The sequence below is a fragment of the Elephantulus edwardii genome, unplaced genomic scaffold (assembly GCF_000299155.1).
Source record: "Elephantulus edwardii isolate Elephantulus edwardi_28Jun2011 unplaced genomic scaffold, EleEdw1.0 scaffold00050, whole genome shotgun sequence".
Taxonomy (NCBI): Eukaryota; Metazoa; Chordata; class Mammalia; order Macroscelidea; family Macroscelididae; genus Elephantulus; species Elephantulus edwardii.
In genome coordinates this window covers 3205277-3225507 of record NW_006399800.1, presented here as the reverse complement: position 1 = coordinate 3225507, position 20231 = coordinate 3205277, and the positions used below count along the sequence as shown (strand labels likewise).

Genomic DNA, 20231 nt, shown 5'->3' with positions numbered 1-20231 from the left:
GATGGATGGCGAAGAGATTGAGATTGTTCACAGCTTCAGTTTGCTCGGCTCCACGGTCAACACTCTTGGCACCAGCAGCCAGGAAATTAAAAAACGTCTTGCGATGGGAACGTCTGCTGTTAGGGACCTCTCTAAAGCACTCAAGAGCAACTGTGTGTCTCTGGAGACTAAAGTGTGTCTGATACAGGCCATGGTCTTTGCAATTACTTGTTATGCATCAGAGAGTTGGACAATGACTAGGGAGAATAGAAGGAGAATTGATGCCTGGTGCTGGAGAAAAGTATTGACTGTACCATGGACTGCCAAGAAAGCAAACAAATTCATCCTGGAGAGGGTTAAACTGGGCTACTCCTTGGAGGCAAGGATTCTGGGTTTTCGTCTGACATACTTTGGACATGTTATAAGGAGGGACAGGTCCTTGGAGAGGGACATCATGCTTGGGAGGGTGGAGGGACAGTGCAGGAGGGGAAGACCCTCTATGAGATGGACTGATTCAGTGACTGGGGTATTCGGGATGGGTGTGTCAGAGGCAGTGAGAGTGGCACAGGACAGAGCAGGGTTTAGGGCTGTTGTACATTGGGTCGCTATGAGTCACAAGCGACTCGATGGCACATAACAACAACCACCACCACCACAGTGTTCCTTTGCTCTGTTCACACAACAGCCTCTTGGTCTAGATGCAGGTTTTCCATGAGCTGTTAAGTGCTCTGGGATTCCCATTCTCAATGTCAACTTGTCTACTGTCTTTACATAGTCAATAAAGCATAAATAGACAGTCTTCTGGTATTTTTTACTTTCAGCCAGAATCCATCTGTGAATAAGAATGTTATCTGTGGTGCCATGGCCTCTTCTAAAACCTGCTCGAACTTCTGGCAGTTCCCTATCTATATACTATTCTAGCTGTTTTTTCATTGTCTTCAGCAGTGTTTTGCTTACATGTGATATTAGTGATACTGCTTGATTATTTCCATACTCTGTTGAATCACTTTTCTTGGGAATGGGAACAAATATGTATCTCTTCCAACCCGTTGGCCAGAAAGCTGTTCTCCTAGTTTCCTGGCATAGACTGGTGAGTGCATTCAAGGCTGCATCTGTTAATTGAAACAAGTCAATTGGTGTCCTATTGATTTCAGGGCCCTTATTTTTTGCCAGTGCATTCACTGCAGCTTCAAATTTGATTTGACAGTTTTCTCTTAAGTCTGATTCTAAAAAATATTTGTGTGAGAAGAACATTAAATTTTACAAAGTACTTTCCCTCACCATTTGTTTTGATTCTTGCATCCACCCTACAAATAGGCAAGGCAGGTGTTGATATCCTCCCCTGTATATTTAGATACAATTAGAATCACATAGCTAGTAAGTAGCTAGCAGATCCTCCATGCTTATCTAGGTCTTCTGATCTCTTAAACCCCAGACACTTTCTCTCTTCCTCCAACAACCTTCTGAATTGTTCCAAGTATTTCTGCTTTGTTAGCGGGAGAAGGGTGTTGTGATGGCCCCCTTAGTCCATAGGGTGCTGTGCTGCCAACCCAAAGGCCGTGCCTGTCTGTTGATTTAAATCCACCAACAAATAGCCCTATGAGAGAAATGTTGACAGTATCCTCTCTAGCAATTTTCAGTCTCAGAAACCCAACGGAGGGTCAGCTGTGAGTTGATTCCAACTTGATGGCAATGAGAGTGAAGCAGGGAAAAGGGTCCCTGGTGACAGACCCAGTGGTTGAAGGCTTGGCTGCTGATTGAAAGATACGCTGTGTGAACACACTAGCAGTTCTGTGGGAGAAAGATGTGGCAGTCTGCTTCTATAAAAGCTTGTAGCCTAGGAAGCCCGACGGAATCACTCTTCTCTTTCCTGGACGGTCACCTACTAGAGGTCAGCATTGATTTGATGGCAATGGGTGTAGGCAGGGAAACCCTGGGCCATCACCATTCTCCTGGCTAGGAAAAGAAGTGTGAAAAATCGACCCAATTTGGAGAACCATAGCGCCATGTGTGAACCTGGGGTAGTCTACCCACTCAGGCTCTGTCAGAGGCACTGGGACCCAGAACTTGTCCATTGCCCTGATAAGCTTCTTAGGGGAGGCAGGTATTAGCTGGGATTGGATCTTCTTCCCTGACATGCCCTTCACACCTGACCCTGCCATGAATAGGATTCCTTAGGGTAACTGGGGGTAGGAGAATGGGGTGTTCTCTGCTGGCCAGCTTCAGACCCACTCTTTGAGAGAATCTGGATTCCGACGAGTTTCTAGAACTGAGAGAAGCCCCAGATGTCAAAGTTTGAAGGTAAATGGTGTGATTACACAGGAGGGACCAGCTTGGTGCCAGCTCAGCTCTGTTACATAACCCAGGCACACCAAAGAGAGAGGGACCCTCTGAAGTCTTTTTAGGAGATGCAAGGCTTTCCACAAAGGGCTGAATTCATGCCCGGGGGCAGGGTGGTTGCAGAGAGCAGGGGGTAAGGGCAAGTTAAGGAAACAAGGACATAGAAGGACTTTCCCTTGCTCCTTCTCATTCAGCTTGCACCATGGACTTCTTACAACAATTACAGTTGCATCTGTGATTAGTGTGGTTTGCTGGGAAAATTGGTGAATTGGACCCATCTGCTCTGCTCCGCACTGGCTGTGTGGCACTGAGTAGGCCACTTCTCTATGGACCTTAGTCACCTCGTGTTTCCAATGCGGGGGTGCTGGGGGTGGTGTCTGTGCTTCTAAGATCTGTGGACTGACTGCCCAGATCACTTTTATAAGCCTGTGACATTGATTAGAGGTTTAGTGAATATCCTATGTGGTAAGTCTCGTGGCCTTCTTTATAAAAGGAGAGTTTTTTGAGGGCCTTTTATGTTCTTCCTTTCTGTGTCCTTACCACTAGATAGCACTTGGTTTTATATTTGTATTGCTTTGTGGAACCAGCGTGTATGTCATTATATCCGTTTCACAGAAGAAGCACCCAGGCTCTGCCTGGCCAGGGTGCCACAGCTGGTAAACGGCAGAGCTGAAATTCCAGGCATTTGATGTCACAGTGCATGTTCCTCCCACCAGACCACAATATCTGGGAAACGTGATAACATGAATTTTCAAGCTTTGTTCTCTCTGGTTGGTATAGTGGAATCATTTAGTTCAGTTCAACAAGAACATGTGGGGCCTTTAACATCCCTGGCAATGACCTCTACTGATTCCTTTTTGTTTAAAGCTTAGATTTATGCCTCCCTCCATCTTTTGATGAGGTGTGATATGTGGGGTAGGGTGCCAACCCCAGAAGGCTGAGTTAGTGCTGATAGACCATCTGCAGGGAACTCGGAGAGCACCGGATGAGCTCTGTCAAGTACCTGGGACCTCCTTCAGGAACCTGGGCTGCTGCTGTCCGCACTGAAAGGCTGACTAGCACAGAGGACCCCCACTGACCGCTTTGCCTCAAAGCAAGCATTGCCCTCTAGAGCAGGAGCTGGGTGGTTTTGCTCCAACAGAAATAACTGACTCATACCACAGAAGCTTCTACAACATTATTGTGCCCCTGGGGGTCTCCATTCTCTCTGTTCCCCCCCCCCAGATTAGGGTGTGGTGAGTCCTAGCTCTCTTTTTAGAGACAAATAATGTCATTTTCTTTTTTTAAGGTTTATGGCTACCACCTGGATGGGCTTCATGGTGAAATCTTCCCTAGTTACCAACTGGAATCCCAGAGCAGCCCCCATTCCCCTATGGACAGAATGAGAAGCATTTTGTAACCACGCACAGTTGACCATCATGGGAAAACTGGCCAGGCTGGGGGTGCAGGAGAGGCCGTTACTCCGGCCCAAGAAGCGTCAGTGGAGTCGCCTCCTCTTCCTTCTAGGAATGCTGTTCGTTAGTTCCTCCTACCAGCACCTGAGGGGCCCCTGGGGTCTCTCCCCACTGTGGGCAGCAGGGTCTTCTCAGCATCCTGTACAGCTGGCCAGCCAGGACCTCTCCAGGGATGGGATGGCGGCAGTGAGCGGTGAGCCTGCAGACGCTGTCCCTCCTACGGAGGGGGAGATGATGATGCCACAGGCCACAGAGGGCAGGGAGGAAGAAACACCTGGAATCACCATGGAGAGCACCCCCAGTTCACCCAGAGGAAAAGCCAACATCACTCCAGCAACACCAAAGGAGAACAGCCAACCAACAGCAACAGGCAAAGAAAGAGTGATGGTGAACACGCTGCCCCCCACCGGCAGAGCAGTGAACCTGTACAGTCTAACTGTGGGCAAAGCAGCTGGAAAGGATGACCCCCCGACACCCAAGGGAGAACCAGAGAGCCACTCCCCAACTCAAGTCAGAGAAAAAGTGAAAAAAGACACTGCATCCCCACTTGGGAGGATAGTGGACAATTATGCGGCATCCACACCCCTGAAAACTAGTAGTCACGAGACCGCTCCCAGCCCAACAGTGAGAAACAGTGCACCTAGAGCAGTGACCTACAAGACAGTGGGGACCAGTGCCCCCAGGAGAAAAAGAACAGGAACCACCCCAACTACACTCAAGGGAATAACTGATACCACTCCAATCTCCCTGACAAACGAGGTAGAAATGAACATCGTGACCTCTCCAAGGAGTACAGTGAAAAAGAACACCCCAACTCCCCCCAAAAGAGTGGAAAGTAACAGCTTCACTAGACTCTGGAGACAAGTGGGGAATAACAGAACGACCCCCCAGAGAGCAGTCCCTGAGCAGCCCCCCACTGTCTCTGAGGGGCCAGCACTGACCAGCAGCCCAGCAGAGACCAAAACCTCCACAGGCCAGAGCCTTAGGAAGTCTTCACCCCGAGCCAGCGAACCAGCCACCACCAGCTCAAGCAGGAAACCCACCTCGACACACAGCCCCTTAGTAACCCCCTGGGGCAGGGCAAACCCCACCACCCAGGTCCGTGGTTGTGTGATCTTGGAACGAGTGCCAGCTCTGCCCACCACCTTGTCCCCGAGGCTGACGACAGAGGAACCGAGTCCCAGCCCCTCAGTAGTGCTGCCTTCCAGCCAGCCAACCCTCCACCCCAAGGGGGAGTACCCCCCGGACCTGTTTTCTGTGCAGGAGCGGCGGCAGGGCTGGGTGCTCTTGCACATCTTTGGCATGATGTACGTGTTTGTGGCCCTGGCCATCGTGTGTGATGAGTTCTTTGTCCCCGCCCTGGGGGTTATCACAGAGAAGCTGCAGATCTCCGAGGATGTGGCAGGGGCAACATTCATGGCTGCTGGCGGCTCTGCCCCCGAGCTCTTCACCTCCCTCATTGGCGTCTTCATCTCCCACAGCAACGTGGGCATCGGCACCATTGTGGGCTCTGCTGTCTTCAACATCCTCTTTGTCATCGGCACCTGCTCCCTCTTCTCCCGGGAGATCCTCCATCTCACCTGGTGGCCCTTGTTCCGTGATGTCTCCTTCTACATCCTGGACCTGATGATGCTCATCCTCTTCTTCCTAGACAGCCTCATTGCCTGGTGGGAGAGTCTACTGCTGCTGCTAGCCTATGCCTTCTATGTGTTCACCATGAAATGGAACAAGCAGCTTGAGCTCTGGGTAAAGGAACAGCTCAGCAGGAGGCCCACAGTCAAGGTCGTGGCCCTTGGGAACCTCAGCAAGGTAAGGACAGGCTAGGCAGGTTTCTTTAACCCCTTTGGGTTGAGCAAGGAGGAGGGGAAGTCAAGGCCGAAGAGCAGAAGGTTCTGGGTTAGGCTGTGAGGGGAGAGTGCTCTAGTGTGTTATTCATTCAACCTTTAGGGTACCTCACCTCTGCCAGGCACTATACCCAATCATCCGATAAGACAGCTATAAATAAGATACCCCAAATGTAAGGGTAGAGAAATTAAACTCCTTCAAAGCTATGTAGTGATTAGGGAGTGGAGTCAACATCTGAACACAAGTAGTTGGTCGGGCCGGATTTTTTAAAATGATATTTGAGCTGGATTTTGCAGAATATCCAAGGAGATAACCAGGCAGGAGAAGAACAAATTGCTAATCTCTTCTGCGTGCGTAGAGTTTAGGTTTTAGCTGGCATCTTCACTTTCATTTTATCTTGTTTGTTCACATGCCAAGCTCAGTGACTTGGATGGGGTCTAAGCAGAAAGGACTTTTTTGTTTGTTCTTAATGTTGGAGAAGTTGGGATTTCTACTTACCCACTGAGGTTCAGAGCCCTCCATCTGTATTAACTGGAGAACAGATAGCAGGTGCTCCAATCCAGCCCACACGTTTCTTCCCAGGACTTCTCAGCCTCCCCTGTCCTAAATTCATTGATAGATTCTGTAATCTGGGAGATGAGATTAAGTGATCTCTGAGAACTTCATCCTCAAGTTTTATTATCTGAGACGCCTGAGTGAAAGTAAGTGGGAGAACATAGACTCCTTTTCTCCCCTGGTTATAGAGAGTGAATCTGGGAGAAAGACTGACTCAAAAATCTGCCCATTTCAGGTCTCAGAGAAGCTGCTGCTTTGAGCAGAATTTTGCGTGCCAAGTTAAAGGTTTTAGCTACTTAATCCGGGGCAGTTTTGATGAGTGGACAGGGTGGAGAGCGAATTTAGCAACACGTCCGGGAGATATGTGACTCAAGGGAGGTGAAACGTCTTTTCCTTCTCTAAAGGACTTACTTTTGAGTGTTTCTACTGAGTGTAAGGAGGTGTGAACTCTACTCCCATTCTGTCTTTAATTCGCTGTATGACCTTGAGCAGCTTCTTTCTTTTCTCTGGGGAAAAGACAAGTCTAATGAATTACTGAAAAGTCCAATCTGGCCTAACAGTCTACGATAATGGCTCACGTCCAGTTGAGCTTGGGCCTACCCAGTACAGTGGTTATTTGTCTGGTACGGTCAATAGTGCTTCAGTTCTTCACTTGCAGATGTCTCAGAAAGGAGAAAGGCCCTCTCCAGGTGTGTATGGCCTGCAGACGACAGAAGTCTGATGGGCTCTGGTGGTGCAGTCCAAATGCAGCTGCTCTGATAACCCAGAGCTGAGTGCGTCCAGTGGCGTCTCAGGAGAGGGCAATCTCTTCCTGTGGCAAGTCACAGCCTCTGAACCCTGATAGAGAGTTGCTATGAGTCGGAACAGATTCAACAGCAGTGAGTTTTGGGGTTTTACAAAAAATCTTTACCAAAGTGGATTGCCAGGCCTGCCTTTTGCTGCATGGCTGACCGGGCTCAGACGGCCAGCCTGATCACCGGCAGCCAAGCATGAACTGTTTGTAACACCCCGGAAACTCTTTTCTCATCAGAGTAAACATTTATCGTAAAGGCTCCCAGCCAGGGCTTGTGCTGCCAGCTGCCTATTGTGGAGACAGGAGAGGAGGACAGAGAACACCCCTCTTGCAACCCACAGAATCCGCCAGGGATAAACTAAGTGCGTCTGAGCTCGCAGTACCCATCTGAGCTTACCTCACCTGAGTTCTTTCTTTGTACTGCCTAAAGAGTAGGCAGCTTTCTCTGATTGTCAGGAAAAGATAGTTAAATATAATTCCCAATTTTGAGGTTCCTTCCTCTCATGTATTTTCTTAAACTTTCACTGCTTCAATGCTTGTAGATACCAGCACATAAGAAAACGAATGCATAGGAAACAAGTTTTAACAGGAAAAAATGCAGTTGTTGGTCATGCCTAGTTCCATAGTTTGTGGTTTCCATAGGGAGGTGTTTGCCTGTAGTTCTGATTTTATACTGCATTCATACAACATGGGACTATTTCTTCCTAGGGCATAAAATGAGATTAGGTGAAATCAGATGTTTCATGAGTTTTCACAAAGAACAGCATGATGTAGGCAGTGGGCACCACAGTGAGCGAGGCTAAGGGTGGTCTCTCAGAGGGAAAGTCCAATAGAGAGTTGGAGAATGAGAAGAGAAACCTCTCCATACTCCTTGGGGAACAGTGTTCCTGGGCGAGGGAACGATGTTTGTGGAGGCTCTGAGCTGGGAGAGAACTTGCTGTGCCAGAGGAAAAACATGAGACCCACATGGCTTTTGAGTAAGGGGCAGAATGGTGATGGGATAAATCTAGAGAGAGAGTCAGAACTAATCAAGGATGGCCTTGGGCACAAGGAGTGACATAGTAAGAATCATACTTTTTTTTTAATTTTTATTTTATTATTTGTGTGTACCTTCAAATCAGATCTGACTGGTACAGGAGAAGATTGTCCCTCCTTCCCCGACAGAGCATTTGGTGGATTCGAACTGTGCGCCTCTGGGATTGCAGTGCAGCTTCTTGCCACTAGGCCACCAGAGCTCCCCAAGAATCATACTTTTATAACTAACTGTGGTGTTTGTTGCTGTGTGCTGTTGAGTTAGAAATGACCCATAACTGACTTTCTAGTGGGTTTTCTGAGGCTTTAAATCACACATGAGGAGATTGCCCATGTTCTTCTCACAGAGCAGTTGGTGGATTCGAACCATACAGCTTCTTACCACTAGGTTAGCAGAGCTTCCATAGGGAATAAATTGTAGGTGTGTGAACAGAAGCAGGGAGTCCAGTTAAGAGACAGTTTTGCTTAGGGTTTTGATGCATTTTTGACTCAATCGGTCTTGGTCCATGAGGTGAAAATGGGATAGACCTAAATTTTAAAAATTTGGATGATCTGGAGTGCTAACTGGAATGGGAAAAATTATGGATAAGATTCATGGACTGATGAACTTGGAAGAGGTGTACTGAGTCTTTCCAGTGCCTGATGGAGGTCACTAGATTGTTTGTCAGGACTGTGGAGAATAACACACATTCAAACCTGCATCGTCAGCCACTGCCTTTGAGCAGCAATTCTTTTCAATTTAGCAGGACAAGAAGTCTGTTTGATATGCAATGCACATGCTACCCTTGTTTTCTAAGAAGGAGATGAAGTTTTTATCAGGATTCTGATCAATAATTTTTCCAGTTTCAGTTCACCCAGTTTTGAAAAATTCTGATCCATTTCAGTGTCACTTCATTGACCATCATGGAACCAGGCAAACCCAGTTTGAAGCTCTGATTTTGGGTTACCGGGAGAGGGATGACAGTGTAGTGGGGGAGATGTGTGTACATTTGAGAGATGCTCTGAGGACAGAACCAACTGCACTTGGTCATGAGGCTGAATCTAGAGGGTAGGGATGCAGAAGTCAAGGTTGATGCTTAAGTGTGTGGTGCCATTTACCAAGAAAGAGAAGAATCAAAAGTTCCCACTCCGGAAAAGTGACTTATAGGTTACAGGTCATCTTAATGTGGATATACCCAGGAGGCAGTTGTATGAAGGGGCCTGAAGCTTGGGAACCAGGTCTGTTATAAAATTTGTGAATCATCAAGAAATATATAGTAAAGTCAAGAACTTACTGATGCTACTTTGAGAGTGTAGGAGAAGGCAAAAGGGTCTAGAATGAAACTTTGAAGAACTCCAACATTCATTCAAACAATTACTGACTACCTCCATGTTAGGAACTGTAGGATCTGAGAATAGGTGTTAAGTAAGGGATAGTCCCAGGTCTCAAGGAGCTTAGCCTAGTGGAGGGGCTGAAGTTGATTCAGGTTTTGTGGTGCCTGCCATTTCCTTAAAGAAAAGAATATATAATCATTGGTACAAAAGCAGGTCCTAGGTCTTGAGGGCTATAGTCTGAACTTCTGCAATGACTGCTGCAAGCCTTTCAGCAAGCAAGGTTTTGTCATCTGCATAACGTAGGTTGTTGATGGGTCCTCTTCCAATCCTGATGCCACCTTCTTCTTCATATAGTTAAGTTTCTCAAATGATTTGTTCAGCATACAAATTGAATAGGTATGGGGAAAGGATACAATGCTAACACACGTATTTCTGATTCAGACAGCTGCTTCTTGGTATGTGTATAGGTTTCACATGAGCACAACTAAGAGTTCTGGGATTGTCAGTCTTCTCAATGTTAGCTATAGTTTGTTATGATCCACAAAGTCAAATGCTTTTGCATAATCAATAAACACAAGCATCTTCAACCCATATTGAAGATTACAGCCTTCAATATGGGTTACATATCAAAATCAAGAAAGTAAAAATCCTCACTACTGGACTAACAGACCGCATCATAATAGATGGAGAAAAGATTTAAGTTCTCAATGATTTCATTTTACTTGGATCCATAATCAGTATCCATGGTAGAACAGTCAATAAATCAAAAGTCAGGTTGCACTGTTGTAAAATGGGACTGACATCGGGGTTGGGGGGAGACTGAGAAAGATGGGATAGATTATGTATACAGCATTGAAACAGATGAGGGAGACAACTGTTTAAAAGGGATATGAGATTAGGTATTATTGTCATGACAGGAGTCCAGAACGAAGGCTGCATAATGGAGTGGACTTGTGGGGAGGGATTGTATAACAATGAAAGAATTTTTCTTTTACTTTTCAAAGAGAAGAGTGAAATGGAGGGGAGGTTGGGCCGGGAGAAAAGTGCAACAATGAATGAATGGAAATCCAAAATCTCTATAAATTGTCATTAAAACTAATTTAAAAAAAGACATGTTACATTAGGGAAAGGTTCTGTCAAGGACCTTTTAACCATTCTAAAGAACTAGGATGTCAGTTTAAAGACTAAGGTGTGAGTGATCTGAGTCTTGGTATTTTCACTTGCTTCCTATGTATATGTAAGGTGGACAATAAATAAGAAAGACTGAACAAGAATTGATGGCTTTGAATTGTGGGTTGGCAAAGAATATTGAATATCTAACATGGATTTCCTAAGAGCAAGCAAATCTGTCTAGGAAGAAGTGCAAGCAGAGTGTTCCTCAGAGGCAAGGCTGGGGAAACCTGGTCTCACTTTGGGCATATTTTCAGGAGGAACCAGTTTCAGAGAGAGCCATGCTGGGAGATTTGGAGGGCCAGTGAAAGAGAGGAAGATCCTCAAGGAGGTGGACTGACTCAGTGACCACCTCTATGGGCTTGATCTGTGCAGAGTTCGTGAGAATGGGGCAGGATAAGGCGGGGTGTGGATTTGTTGTTCATGGGCTTGCTGTGAGTCTTAGTCAACTCAACAGCACCTAACAACAACAACAACAGGCCTTGAAAGAAGTTCGTGGAGGGGAGAAGTGAACCCTGAAGCTTACCCTGAAGCTTACGTGCCAGAACCTCCAAGGTAAACCTTCTCTTTGGGGAAGGTAGACAGATAAATTGTTAAAATATCCTGTGAAAAGTGGTATTATGTAGTTAATAGCCAAAGTACTGATTATTGCAGAGTGAACTTTTCAACAGACCAGAGAATCACAGAAACCTGCCCCTGATAGTGATATTTTTCCAATACTTGGGATCTTAAAGACTAACTATTAGTTCACTGACTAAAGAAGATAGTAGGTCTTGTAGGCATATATGAAGGCCAGGAAGCTGAGAGAGTGAAGAAACTATTTGTCTGGTGGCCACTAACTACATGTAATTAGTGCACACTCGAAATGTGGCCCATCAAAGGTGAGAGGTGCTTTAAGTGTAAAATCTGTACCTCATTTGAAAGGCTTAATATGAGAAATACAACTAGAAAAGATCTAGAAATATTTTTATGTTAATTTCATGCTAGTATTTGAATATATTAGGTTAGTAAAATAGATTATTATAATGAATCTCACCAGTTCTTTTTAATTTCTTAAAAAGTGTGTCCACTAAGCAATTTGAAAGTACCTCTGGCTTACGTTATATTTCTGTTAGACAAAGACTATGCAGTAAAGGGCTAACATCCAGAGTCTCCACTAAAATGTAACCTGGACTCAGACAGGTCTCTGACTGAGGACCCAGTAAGTGTTTGTTGAATGAACAGAGCATGGCAAGTCTGCTTATGGTTCTGCCATCAGGGATTGGGGCGGGGGAATAGAAGTGTGAGAGCTGTTATTAGGGACAACTGTTAGTAACATTGCAGACTAGAGAGAGCACTGGGAGCTACTTTGTATTATCTCTTCATTCCACTCACTTTTACTGTTGGCATTGTGCATTTGCTACTGGACTGCTAACCAGAGGGCCACTGGTTTGACCCAGCCAGCTGCCCTGGAGGAGACAGATCAAACAGTTTATTCCCTTTAAGATTTATAGCCTTGGGAACCCAGTAGGGATCCTTGTGAGTCGGAATCCACTTGATGGAAGTGGTTTTGGAGTGTTTTTTTTGGGGGGGGGTGTTTGTTTACTTTTACTCTGCTACATAATAGGAAAAAAGATGGCTGCTGTGTTGTAATTTCATTACATGACTGCCCCCTCAAATAAAATCTAGCTACGCAGAAGATTGATCTTTGTGAAAAGTTAAATGATGGTATTAATAAGAACAGCAACAGAGACATTGCAAATGGCATTGCAAGTCAGAAAGTGCCAACTGGCAAGCAAATCCAGACACGAGCTCTGTAGGCCTGACTTCATCTTGGATTTTCTGGGGCTGTTCCATTGCCCAGCTGGCTGTCCTCCGGCTTCCTCAGGACACTAGCACTTATCTGATGGTGCAGGCAGTTTTTGGCATGACAATATGTGCTCACTGTTGATGTGCAGCTTTTGAGGAGGGAGGTGTTGGTGGAATGAGGTGGAATGGACGTGGAAGAAAAGGCCGCTGGGGAAAGCATTATGTAGGAATTCACCCTGAATTTTCAGGCAGATGAATAGGATTTGGGAAGACAAGAATGGAGAAGGTATCTTAGGCAAGAGAAAAGTCATAAGTAAAGGGGCAGGAGTTGGGATAGATCAGACGTATCAGAGGCCATTCACTTATTCAAAAGGTATTCATTCATTCAAACAGGCATTGCTGGACAGCGATCTTGTGCTGGGCACAACGTGGTGAATAAAATAGATACTATGACTGGGATAATTGGGATGGGAGTGTCAGAGACGGTGCGATTGGCACAGGACAGAGCGGAGTTTAGGGCTGTTGTACATAGGGTCGCTATGAGTTGCAGGCGACTCGACGGCACATAACAACAACAACAACATGTTCAAGGTGGTAGTAGAGCAATCAACTTATTTGGGTATTTATTAACATAAAATAAAGGGAGGGAAAATCTGTGCAAAAGGGAGCTCTGGAGGCCTAGTTGCAAAGAGCTGTGCTGTCAACCAAAAGGCACTTGGTTCGAATCCACCAGTTGTTGAGTGGGAGAAAGAGGAGCAATCAACTCCCCTGTGGTTTACTGCCTTGAAAACCCAGTGGAGGGTCAGCTATGGGTCCGTTCCAACTCGACAATATTCAACAACAGTGCAGAAAAGAGCAAGAATCTATAAATGCTTATAATATGGGCATCTTAGCTTCCCAGAGGAAGTAGTATATAAAATAGGAAACCAAAGCATGAAAAGTAGGAGGACAACGCTGTGATGAAGTAATTTCAAGATGAATAAAGGACATAGTGTGCCAAAGGGACAGTTGGAGTTACTAGTCTAGGGCGAGTCCAGGAAGACTGTGTGGGATTGAAGCCAGACTGTGGAATGCCAAGCCAGAGCTGGGTTCTTTGGCCATGTTAAACCATTTTCTGAGAATGAGTTACCTCTGGGAGCTTTTCTATGTCCTAAGCTAAGGGCTTCCCGGGAAAGAGAGAGAAGTAGGGAGGAAGAGTGAGAGCCTCCCCTGGACATCTCGTGACTCCTGTCCCTGTTTGCAGCCAGTTGATGGGGCCATTGCGGAGGAAACACCACCGGATAACAAGAAGCTGAAGGTGGGTGCCATGTGGAGTCTGCTCAATGGGGACACTGCAGGGTCTCAGCTGACAGCCACAGACCCAGGGCACCACAGCCCTGATACTGGAGGTCGTAGGCTGTGATCCCAGGAGTTCTGCGGCCAGGGTGAGCTGGGAAGGAGGGCTCTCCTTCACCGGAGGGAGTCTCACCTCTAGGTAAGGAAATGCTAGTTTGGAGGATAGGTCCCGGGCCTGCTGCATGACCTCACTGGCTCCCTGCATCTTTGGGCCTCAGATGATTCTTCCTCTTCTGCTGTGTTTTGGATGAAGCCATGTTTCCATTCCATAATTCATGCACATTTTCTTGTGTGACATTGATTGCAACCCCACAATCTAACAGCACTCTGCCTCTTTCTTCACTGTGCTCACTATTTTCCTTCATCCTTCTTTCCTTCCTTTGGAACTTTACCTCTGGACAAATACTGCCCTTCTCAGATAATTGATTGTTCACCTAAGTGCATATGTACCTCCTTTAAGTGTAATTGTTCACATTATAGTCCTGTCTGTCATTTGGCTGAATGTGGAGCAGAAGATGAATTCAATTTCAGGGCTGAAGTGTATTTGAAGGCCATAATCTTGGGGATTGTGTGAGTCCTGATCAGACCTGGAAAACCAGCCTTCGTTACTGAGTTTTGTTTTCATATTCTCCTCCCACTCTAAGACTTCCTTCTGTGACCCCTTTCAGAAAGGGAGCAGTGGTGGCTGGACACTGTCTAGTTCTTCAGGTCCCCAGGTCATTGAGGCAAGGTTCATGCAGCCTGTTGGTACTTTGGACTAAAACCTTTCTTGCTATCTGGAGTTCTGTGTTTGTGTGATCTAAAAAGTATAGTAACAGCATGGTCCAGAGAAGAACTAAAGAGAAAGAAAGGAGGGACACTGGATGTGGGCACCAGAGGTTTCCAAAATTGTGTTTCTAAATGGTCTTATTTAGGATCTGGGATGTACTGGGACGTTTGAGAAGAGAAGCTGGGAACCCACTCTACCTCCGACCTGAAACCTCCTCCCTTAAGTAAATGCCTTGACCTGCTGTGAAGGCCTGTGTCACTACAACCACTAGGTGTCAGAAGAGTTCAGACTGAGAGGGATGGTGGGGGCAGGGAGAAAAGAGACAAGAACTGGAGAGATTTGAAAGATTGCATGTAGAAAAAAGACAGAAAAAGAAATACGGAAGGATTGACTGGTATTGACTGAGCAGTCACTTGTCTTGGGATGTTCCTTTGCAATCCATTGCAAATGAGTGTTTTTTTAATGTGTCACTGGGAATGAATGTGTGTCACTATAGCACATCCTTGTGTCTGTAAGTACGAATGGGTGTGTTTGAGTACATGTGTATCTGGGAAGGTTTCTTATCACATGGGTAGAAAATTGGGCATCAAAGCCTTGGATGCTTGTCTTGACTCTTTAATTTATTCCCCTGTGACCCACAGTAAACATCCTGACTACTTTGGGTTTTCCTTTCACTTGATCTTAGCCAAAAGGCCGAGAAGCGATGGGTTTTCCTTTCATTTGCTGTAAAGTAAGGATCATAACCTTATGTATCTTGTAGGGGTGGGACGATGATGTAATATGATAGTGCTCTTCACTGACACGTGCAGTGGGTCCCTCTGTATTGTTTCTGCATGAATGTGTCTTCTAGGTGGGTATATATGAACCCTTGTGAATGTGGTGTATTTAAAAAACTTATATTGGTTTGCTTACAAAGTTCGTATATATTGTGTTTCACACTATTCTTCATTCACATTGTGTTTCATACAATCACTCCATTCACTGCACTGAGGCCTTCAGGAAGAGCTGAGGAAGCAAGCCATTCAGCTGGCCTTGTTTGAGGCCAAAGAGGAGGGGAGGCTGGATAAGGCTCTGTACATTCCCTCTGTTCTGTATGACCTCTGTGGGAGGAAGGCAGGCAACCAGGGAGACTTGTAGACTTGTCCCTCCACTGGACAGAGACCCACTGAGGTCTGTGTCACTCTCTGTCTTTGCTCAGCTCCCGTCTGTGCTGACCCGAGGCAGCAGCTCGGCCTCTCTGCATAACAGCACCGTCCGAAGCACCATCTACCAGCTCATGATCCACAGCCTGGACCCTCTAGGGGATGGTAAGCAAGGCTTGCCCAGACTTAGGTGGCGTCTGCCCTGTCTGCTCCTCTCTTCCTGCAGCTGGGGAGGAACTGAGGTTTGCAGGTCTTAAAGGTGGGTAAGGGTTGGGATGGGAGGACAAAGTTGGGAGAGGGAAAAGTGGATGATGAAAATGAGTCTGGGAAATGAGAGAGAGACAGAGGCAGATAGGGTACTCAGTAAGAAAGACTCACAGCAGCCAGTACTCAGGAGCATGGAGTTAGCCACGGCCCACTGCCTCTATGCCTTGGTGTGCATCCTTGTAGGATGAAGGAGTTCACTTAGCCTTTAGTGAGGCCTCAAGCACCTCGTGTCCTGCACTAGTCTATGCTGGGGTCACCCTAAGTTATTTACCCACAAAGGCACTGTTCATGTGAGGACTCCGTGCCTGAAAAGTCTCTAGTCAGGGCCTCTCTGGGTGCCTCCTCTGGGGCCACATAGCCCAGAACTTGTGGTAGCTCTGCCCTTTGCTTTATATTCATCTCTGAAGCCTGAGGAAGTCAGCCAGGAATCCAAAGGTCACTCGGCAAGTTGCCAGGATAATTTCTGAGTGCCATGTGAGGGCAAAGCCCACAGTGCTGTGGGATCCAGTGCCACTCTTTGACAAATGATGAAGTAGCTGAGGGTCCTGCCATCCGTTTTTCCAAGCCCTGCTTTCCACCTCACTGTTCCAGAGAGCTGCACCCATGTGGCACAATGATTTATTCAGTATGGCCCTTCTAGCCACAAAATGATTGGGGGGACTATGCAGATAAGGTGTTTGTGTCTCACCAAGAGGATTAGACAGCTTGCTAATTATGCAAATAAGATTCATTGCACCCTCTGTGAGTGGGACCATACGTACAAGGTGCATGGAACCTTAACAAGGGGATTGGTCAGTCTTTGCTGGCTTGCTAACTTTAAAATGAACCATCCCAGAAGTGGAAAGGGGCAGCTTCATGACTAGAAAGAAGAGTTAGGAGTGGAGCATGTCCTTTGGATATGACATTGTGTGCCGAGAACTTCTTAGATCCATGAGATGGAAACAAAGAGCTGTAATACCAGAGACAACACAAGATGATGCAAGCAAACAGCAACTGAAGAACCGGAGGCCAGGACCAACACACTGGGCTTCCTGGCCTGAAGGTGGCTGGCAGCTTTGCTGAGCCAGCTGAGCAGCTTTGGGCAGGGTGCTTCCTGGCAGAATGGGATGCCTCGAGGCTCTCATCAGCACTTACAAGCTTTGTGACATTTGCCTAGCCTGGCAGAGACTGAGAGGCTGAAGGCCAGAGAGAAGCCTGCCTGCAGGCTTGCCTGAGAAGGAGGTGTCCTGAAGGAGTAGGCGTGACCTGGGTCACTCCTGATCCTGAATTGTAAGCTGTTACTTCCCTAATAAATGCCTTCATCTTGAGTATAGTCTATGAGTTCTGTGTGGCTATTGCTGCCAATTCTTGGACATAGCAGAGAAATAGAGAGAGCTGGGGAGGGATGGCTGGGATTTGAAGAAAGGAGGTTGGTCTGATCTCTAAGTCATAGAAATCAGTCTTGGGCTGATGATCCTGAGTCTCTCTCCCTTGTGAAGTTGATACCTCATGTTTCTTTTTTCCCCCTATTTATTTTAAACACTGATAAACTGCTCAGACATTCCTCAGCAGATATTGTGAGAGAGGCCACCCCAACTGTTAGTTCTAAAAGAGCCCTTCAGGTTTCAAGCAGCAGGTCTGAAGCCCCAGCAGCCGATGGGTAATTAGCGCTGTGGCTTCCCAGCCTGGGCCCAGTGAAGGAAGCTGTGTTTCTCATCCATCCTTCACTCCCTGAGAAATCACTGATTTTAGAAAAGTTCCAAAGAGAAGAACTTTTTCCGGAATGGGACAGCAGGGCTCCCTACCTGGGACACTTCCACACTCAGCCTCTGCCAGCTGGTTACTTACCTTAACAGGATTATGTGATGTCCAGGCCGGGCTAAGGTCAAAGGAGATTGATACTAAAGAGATGATCCAGCCACACAGAGCTGGCCCGGGTAAAGGGAGGAGTGCGTCTAAGGAGATAAGCGCTGTGAAGCCCACAGGAGCTGTTCCAGAAGTCAAGCATGCTTGGGACATGTGTGTGACAGGGCACTGTGAATGCTGCCATGCTCCAGGTTATGGTCCTCTGCGGAGACATGGCCCTGATCTTACACCGGAGACCCTAGGGTCATCCTGGGCTGTGATGAGGGCCTGGTCACTTGGATTTTCCAGACATAAATTAGTGTTTCCAAGTAGTGGACCAGATGTTTCCACCCTTTCCAGGTGTTCTATCTTTCTACAGAGAGCTGATTAGTGAGGAGAGTGTCCTGTTGTTTCAACTCTCACTTCCTCTGTGAAAGGGCTTCTGAAGATTTCTGATGGTTTCATTGGAGTGTGTGCATATGTGTGTGTTTGTGTGTGAGAGAGAGACAGACAGAGGGAGAGAGATGGAGTAGAGGGAGAGAGAGTTATAAAGAGAGAGACAGAGAGAATTGGGGAAGAGACAGACAGAGACAGAGACACACAGGGAGAGAGACCGAGACTGCAGCTGACCCAATTTCCTTAGTGGGCAGTGAGGAGTCAGGATTTGTGATGAGGGGTAAGAGAGGAAGGGGATCCTGTGCCAGTCCTACCAGTCACGAGTTGCAGACATTTCCAGCCCTCGGAAGGGAACCAAGGGAGCTCGCCTTTGATTACAGCTACATATCACTCAACAGAAGACTGCAGAGCTTGGATTGCGTTAAGGAGGCGGTGGAGGACTCCCACTTCTGTTCTGAGGTTTCATTCTGACAAGGCTTTCCTGGGCAGGCCACCAAGACGCCTCGTGGACTACATGTCAAGGCAGAGCCCGTCTTTAGAGGCAACAGGAGCTACAGCAACAGGTTGACAGGAGGAAATCGCAGGCCTGATGATCTGTTTTCTGCCCAACCCTGGACTCAGGCAGAGACTTCAATCTCTCCAACTTTTGCAATTGCACGGCCTCAGTTTCTGCATCTGTATTATGAGCTAGATGATCTTTAGGGTGTCTTTGAACTCAGCCTTTTGGAGTTCTAAGTCTGATCTCTACAGATCTTTCCTGGGCAGGACAGCTGCTGTCTAGTGATTCCCATTGTTCTTGCTGTTGTAGCTAAAACTTAGACGGCACCTTCTTGGTGCCAGGCATTGCATTCATGTATAAATTAATTTACACCTTATAACAAAGGAGTCAAAGCTTGTCCACATCCAGTAAGCAGCATAATAGGGTTCAAACCCAGGCCATCTGGCCCCAAAGTGTGTGCTAACATAGCAATACGAGTGAGACCAGCACTCGCTGCAATTACATTTTTGTTTCTTTTGCCTCATGAACTCTCATATCAGTGCTTTTTGTGTGTCATGGGATTGCCTTTTGGAGATAAGACACTGAGGCTCAGAGAGGCGACATAGTCTTCCTACCTACTTAGTATTCACAGAGCAAAGCCAGCCACTGATTCAGAGAGGTCCCATGAACAACCTTGACCCAGCTCTTATACCGCCACTGTTCTCCTTAGCTGCTCAGTGGTGCAGAGGACTGTGACAAGCCCCTGGACACCAGACTCTAACTCTATGCTGTTCTTCCTTGAAATGACACAAGGAAAGCACTTTGCATATTGCCAGGCACATGGTCACACTAAGAAGAGTTGCCTTCCCTTTTTTCTTGCGTGGGAACCCCTATTCTGTACATATTACAATGTGAGCCTCCAGCAAAGCACGTGCAAAAGAATTTGGAATAATGATTCAGAAGAGGCCACAGAACAATAGATATCATTGGAGATACGTGACATTGGAGATGTCAGATGGAGTCTGGGTGAAAGCAGAGAATACCAGAAATATACTTATTCCTGTTTTATTGTTGTTGTTGTTATGTGCCATCGAGTTGTCTGTGACTCATAGCTACCCTATGTACAAGAGCTCTAAATGCTGTTCTATCCTGTGCCGACCTAGCCATCTCAAACACACTTATTCCCACTGCTCCAGTCACAGAATCGATCCATCTCATCAAAGGTCTTCCTCTCCTTTGCCGCCCCTCCACTCTGCCAAACATGATGTCCCTCTCCAAGGACCAGTCTGTCCTTACAACATGCCCAAAGTATCTCAGACGAAGCTTCAGAATCCTTGACTCCAAGGAGCATTCCAACTTCACCCTCTCCAGGACAAACCTGTTTGTTCTCCTAGCAGTCCATGGTATAGTCAATACTCTTCTCCAAGCACCACAGCTCAAAGGCATCAATTCTCTTTCTATCAACCCTATTCACTATCCAACTTTCTGATGCATAGCACACAATTGCGAAGACTATAGCCCGGATCAGGCACACCTTAGTCTCCAGCCTGACGTGGTTGCACTTCAGCACTCTTGAGAGGTCCCTCATAGCCGACTTTCCCAATGCAATTCATCTCTTGATTTTCTGGCTGCTGTTACCAAGAGTGTTAATTGTGGAGCCAAGCAAACTAAAACTGTTAACTATCTCAATCTCTTCACCATCCATACTGATGCTGCCAATTGGCCCAGTGGTGAGAATCTTTGTTTTCTT

At 46.6% G+C, this 20231-nt stretch overlaps 1 protein-coding gene across 2 annotated transcripts in view; it reads left to right on the top strand.

Annotated features, from left to right (window-relative positions):
• Positions 1-3737: 3737 nt before the first annotated feature.
• Positions 3738-20231, top strand: part of SLC24A1 (solute carrier family 24 (sodium/potassium/calcium exchanger), member 1) — a 40852-nt gene continuing 24358 nt past the window's right edge. The window contains exons 1-3 of one of the 2 annotated variants that reach the window (XM_006886641.1): positions 3738-5582; positions 13514-13567; positions 15573-15681. In XM_006886641.1, coding sequence (XP_006886703.1) covers positions 3738-5582; positions 13514-13567; positions 15573-15681 — 2008 coding nt within the window. The remainder of the gene's footprint in view (positions 5583-13513; positions 13568-15572; positions 15682-20231) is intronic. The other variant, XM_006886642.1, reaches the window with a different exon arrangement.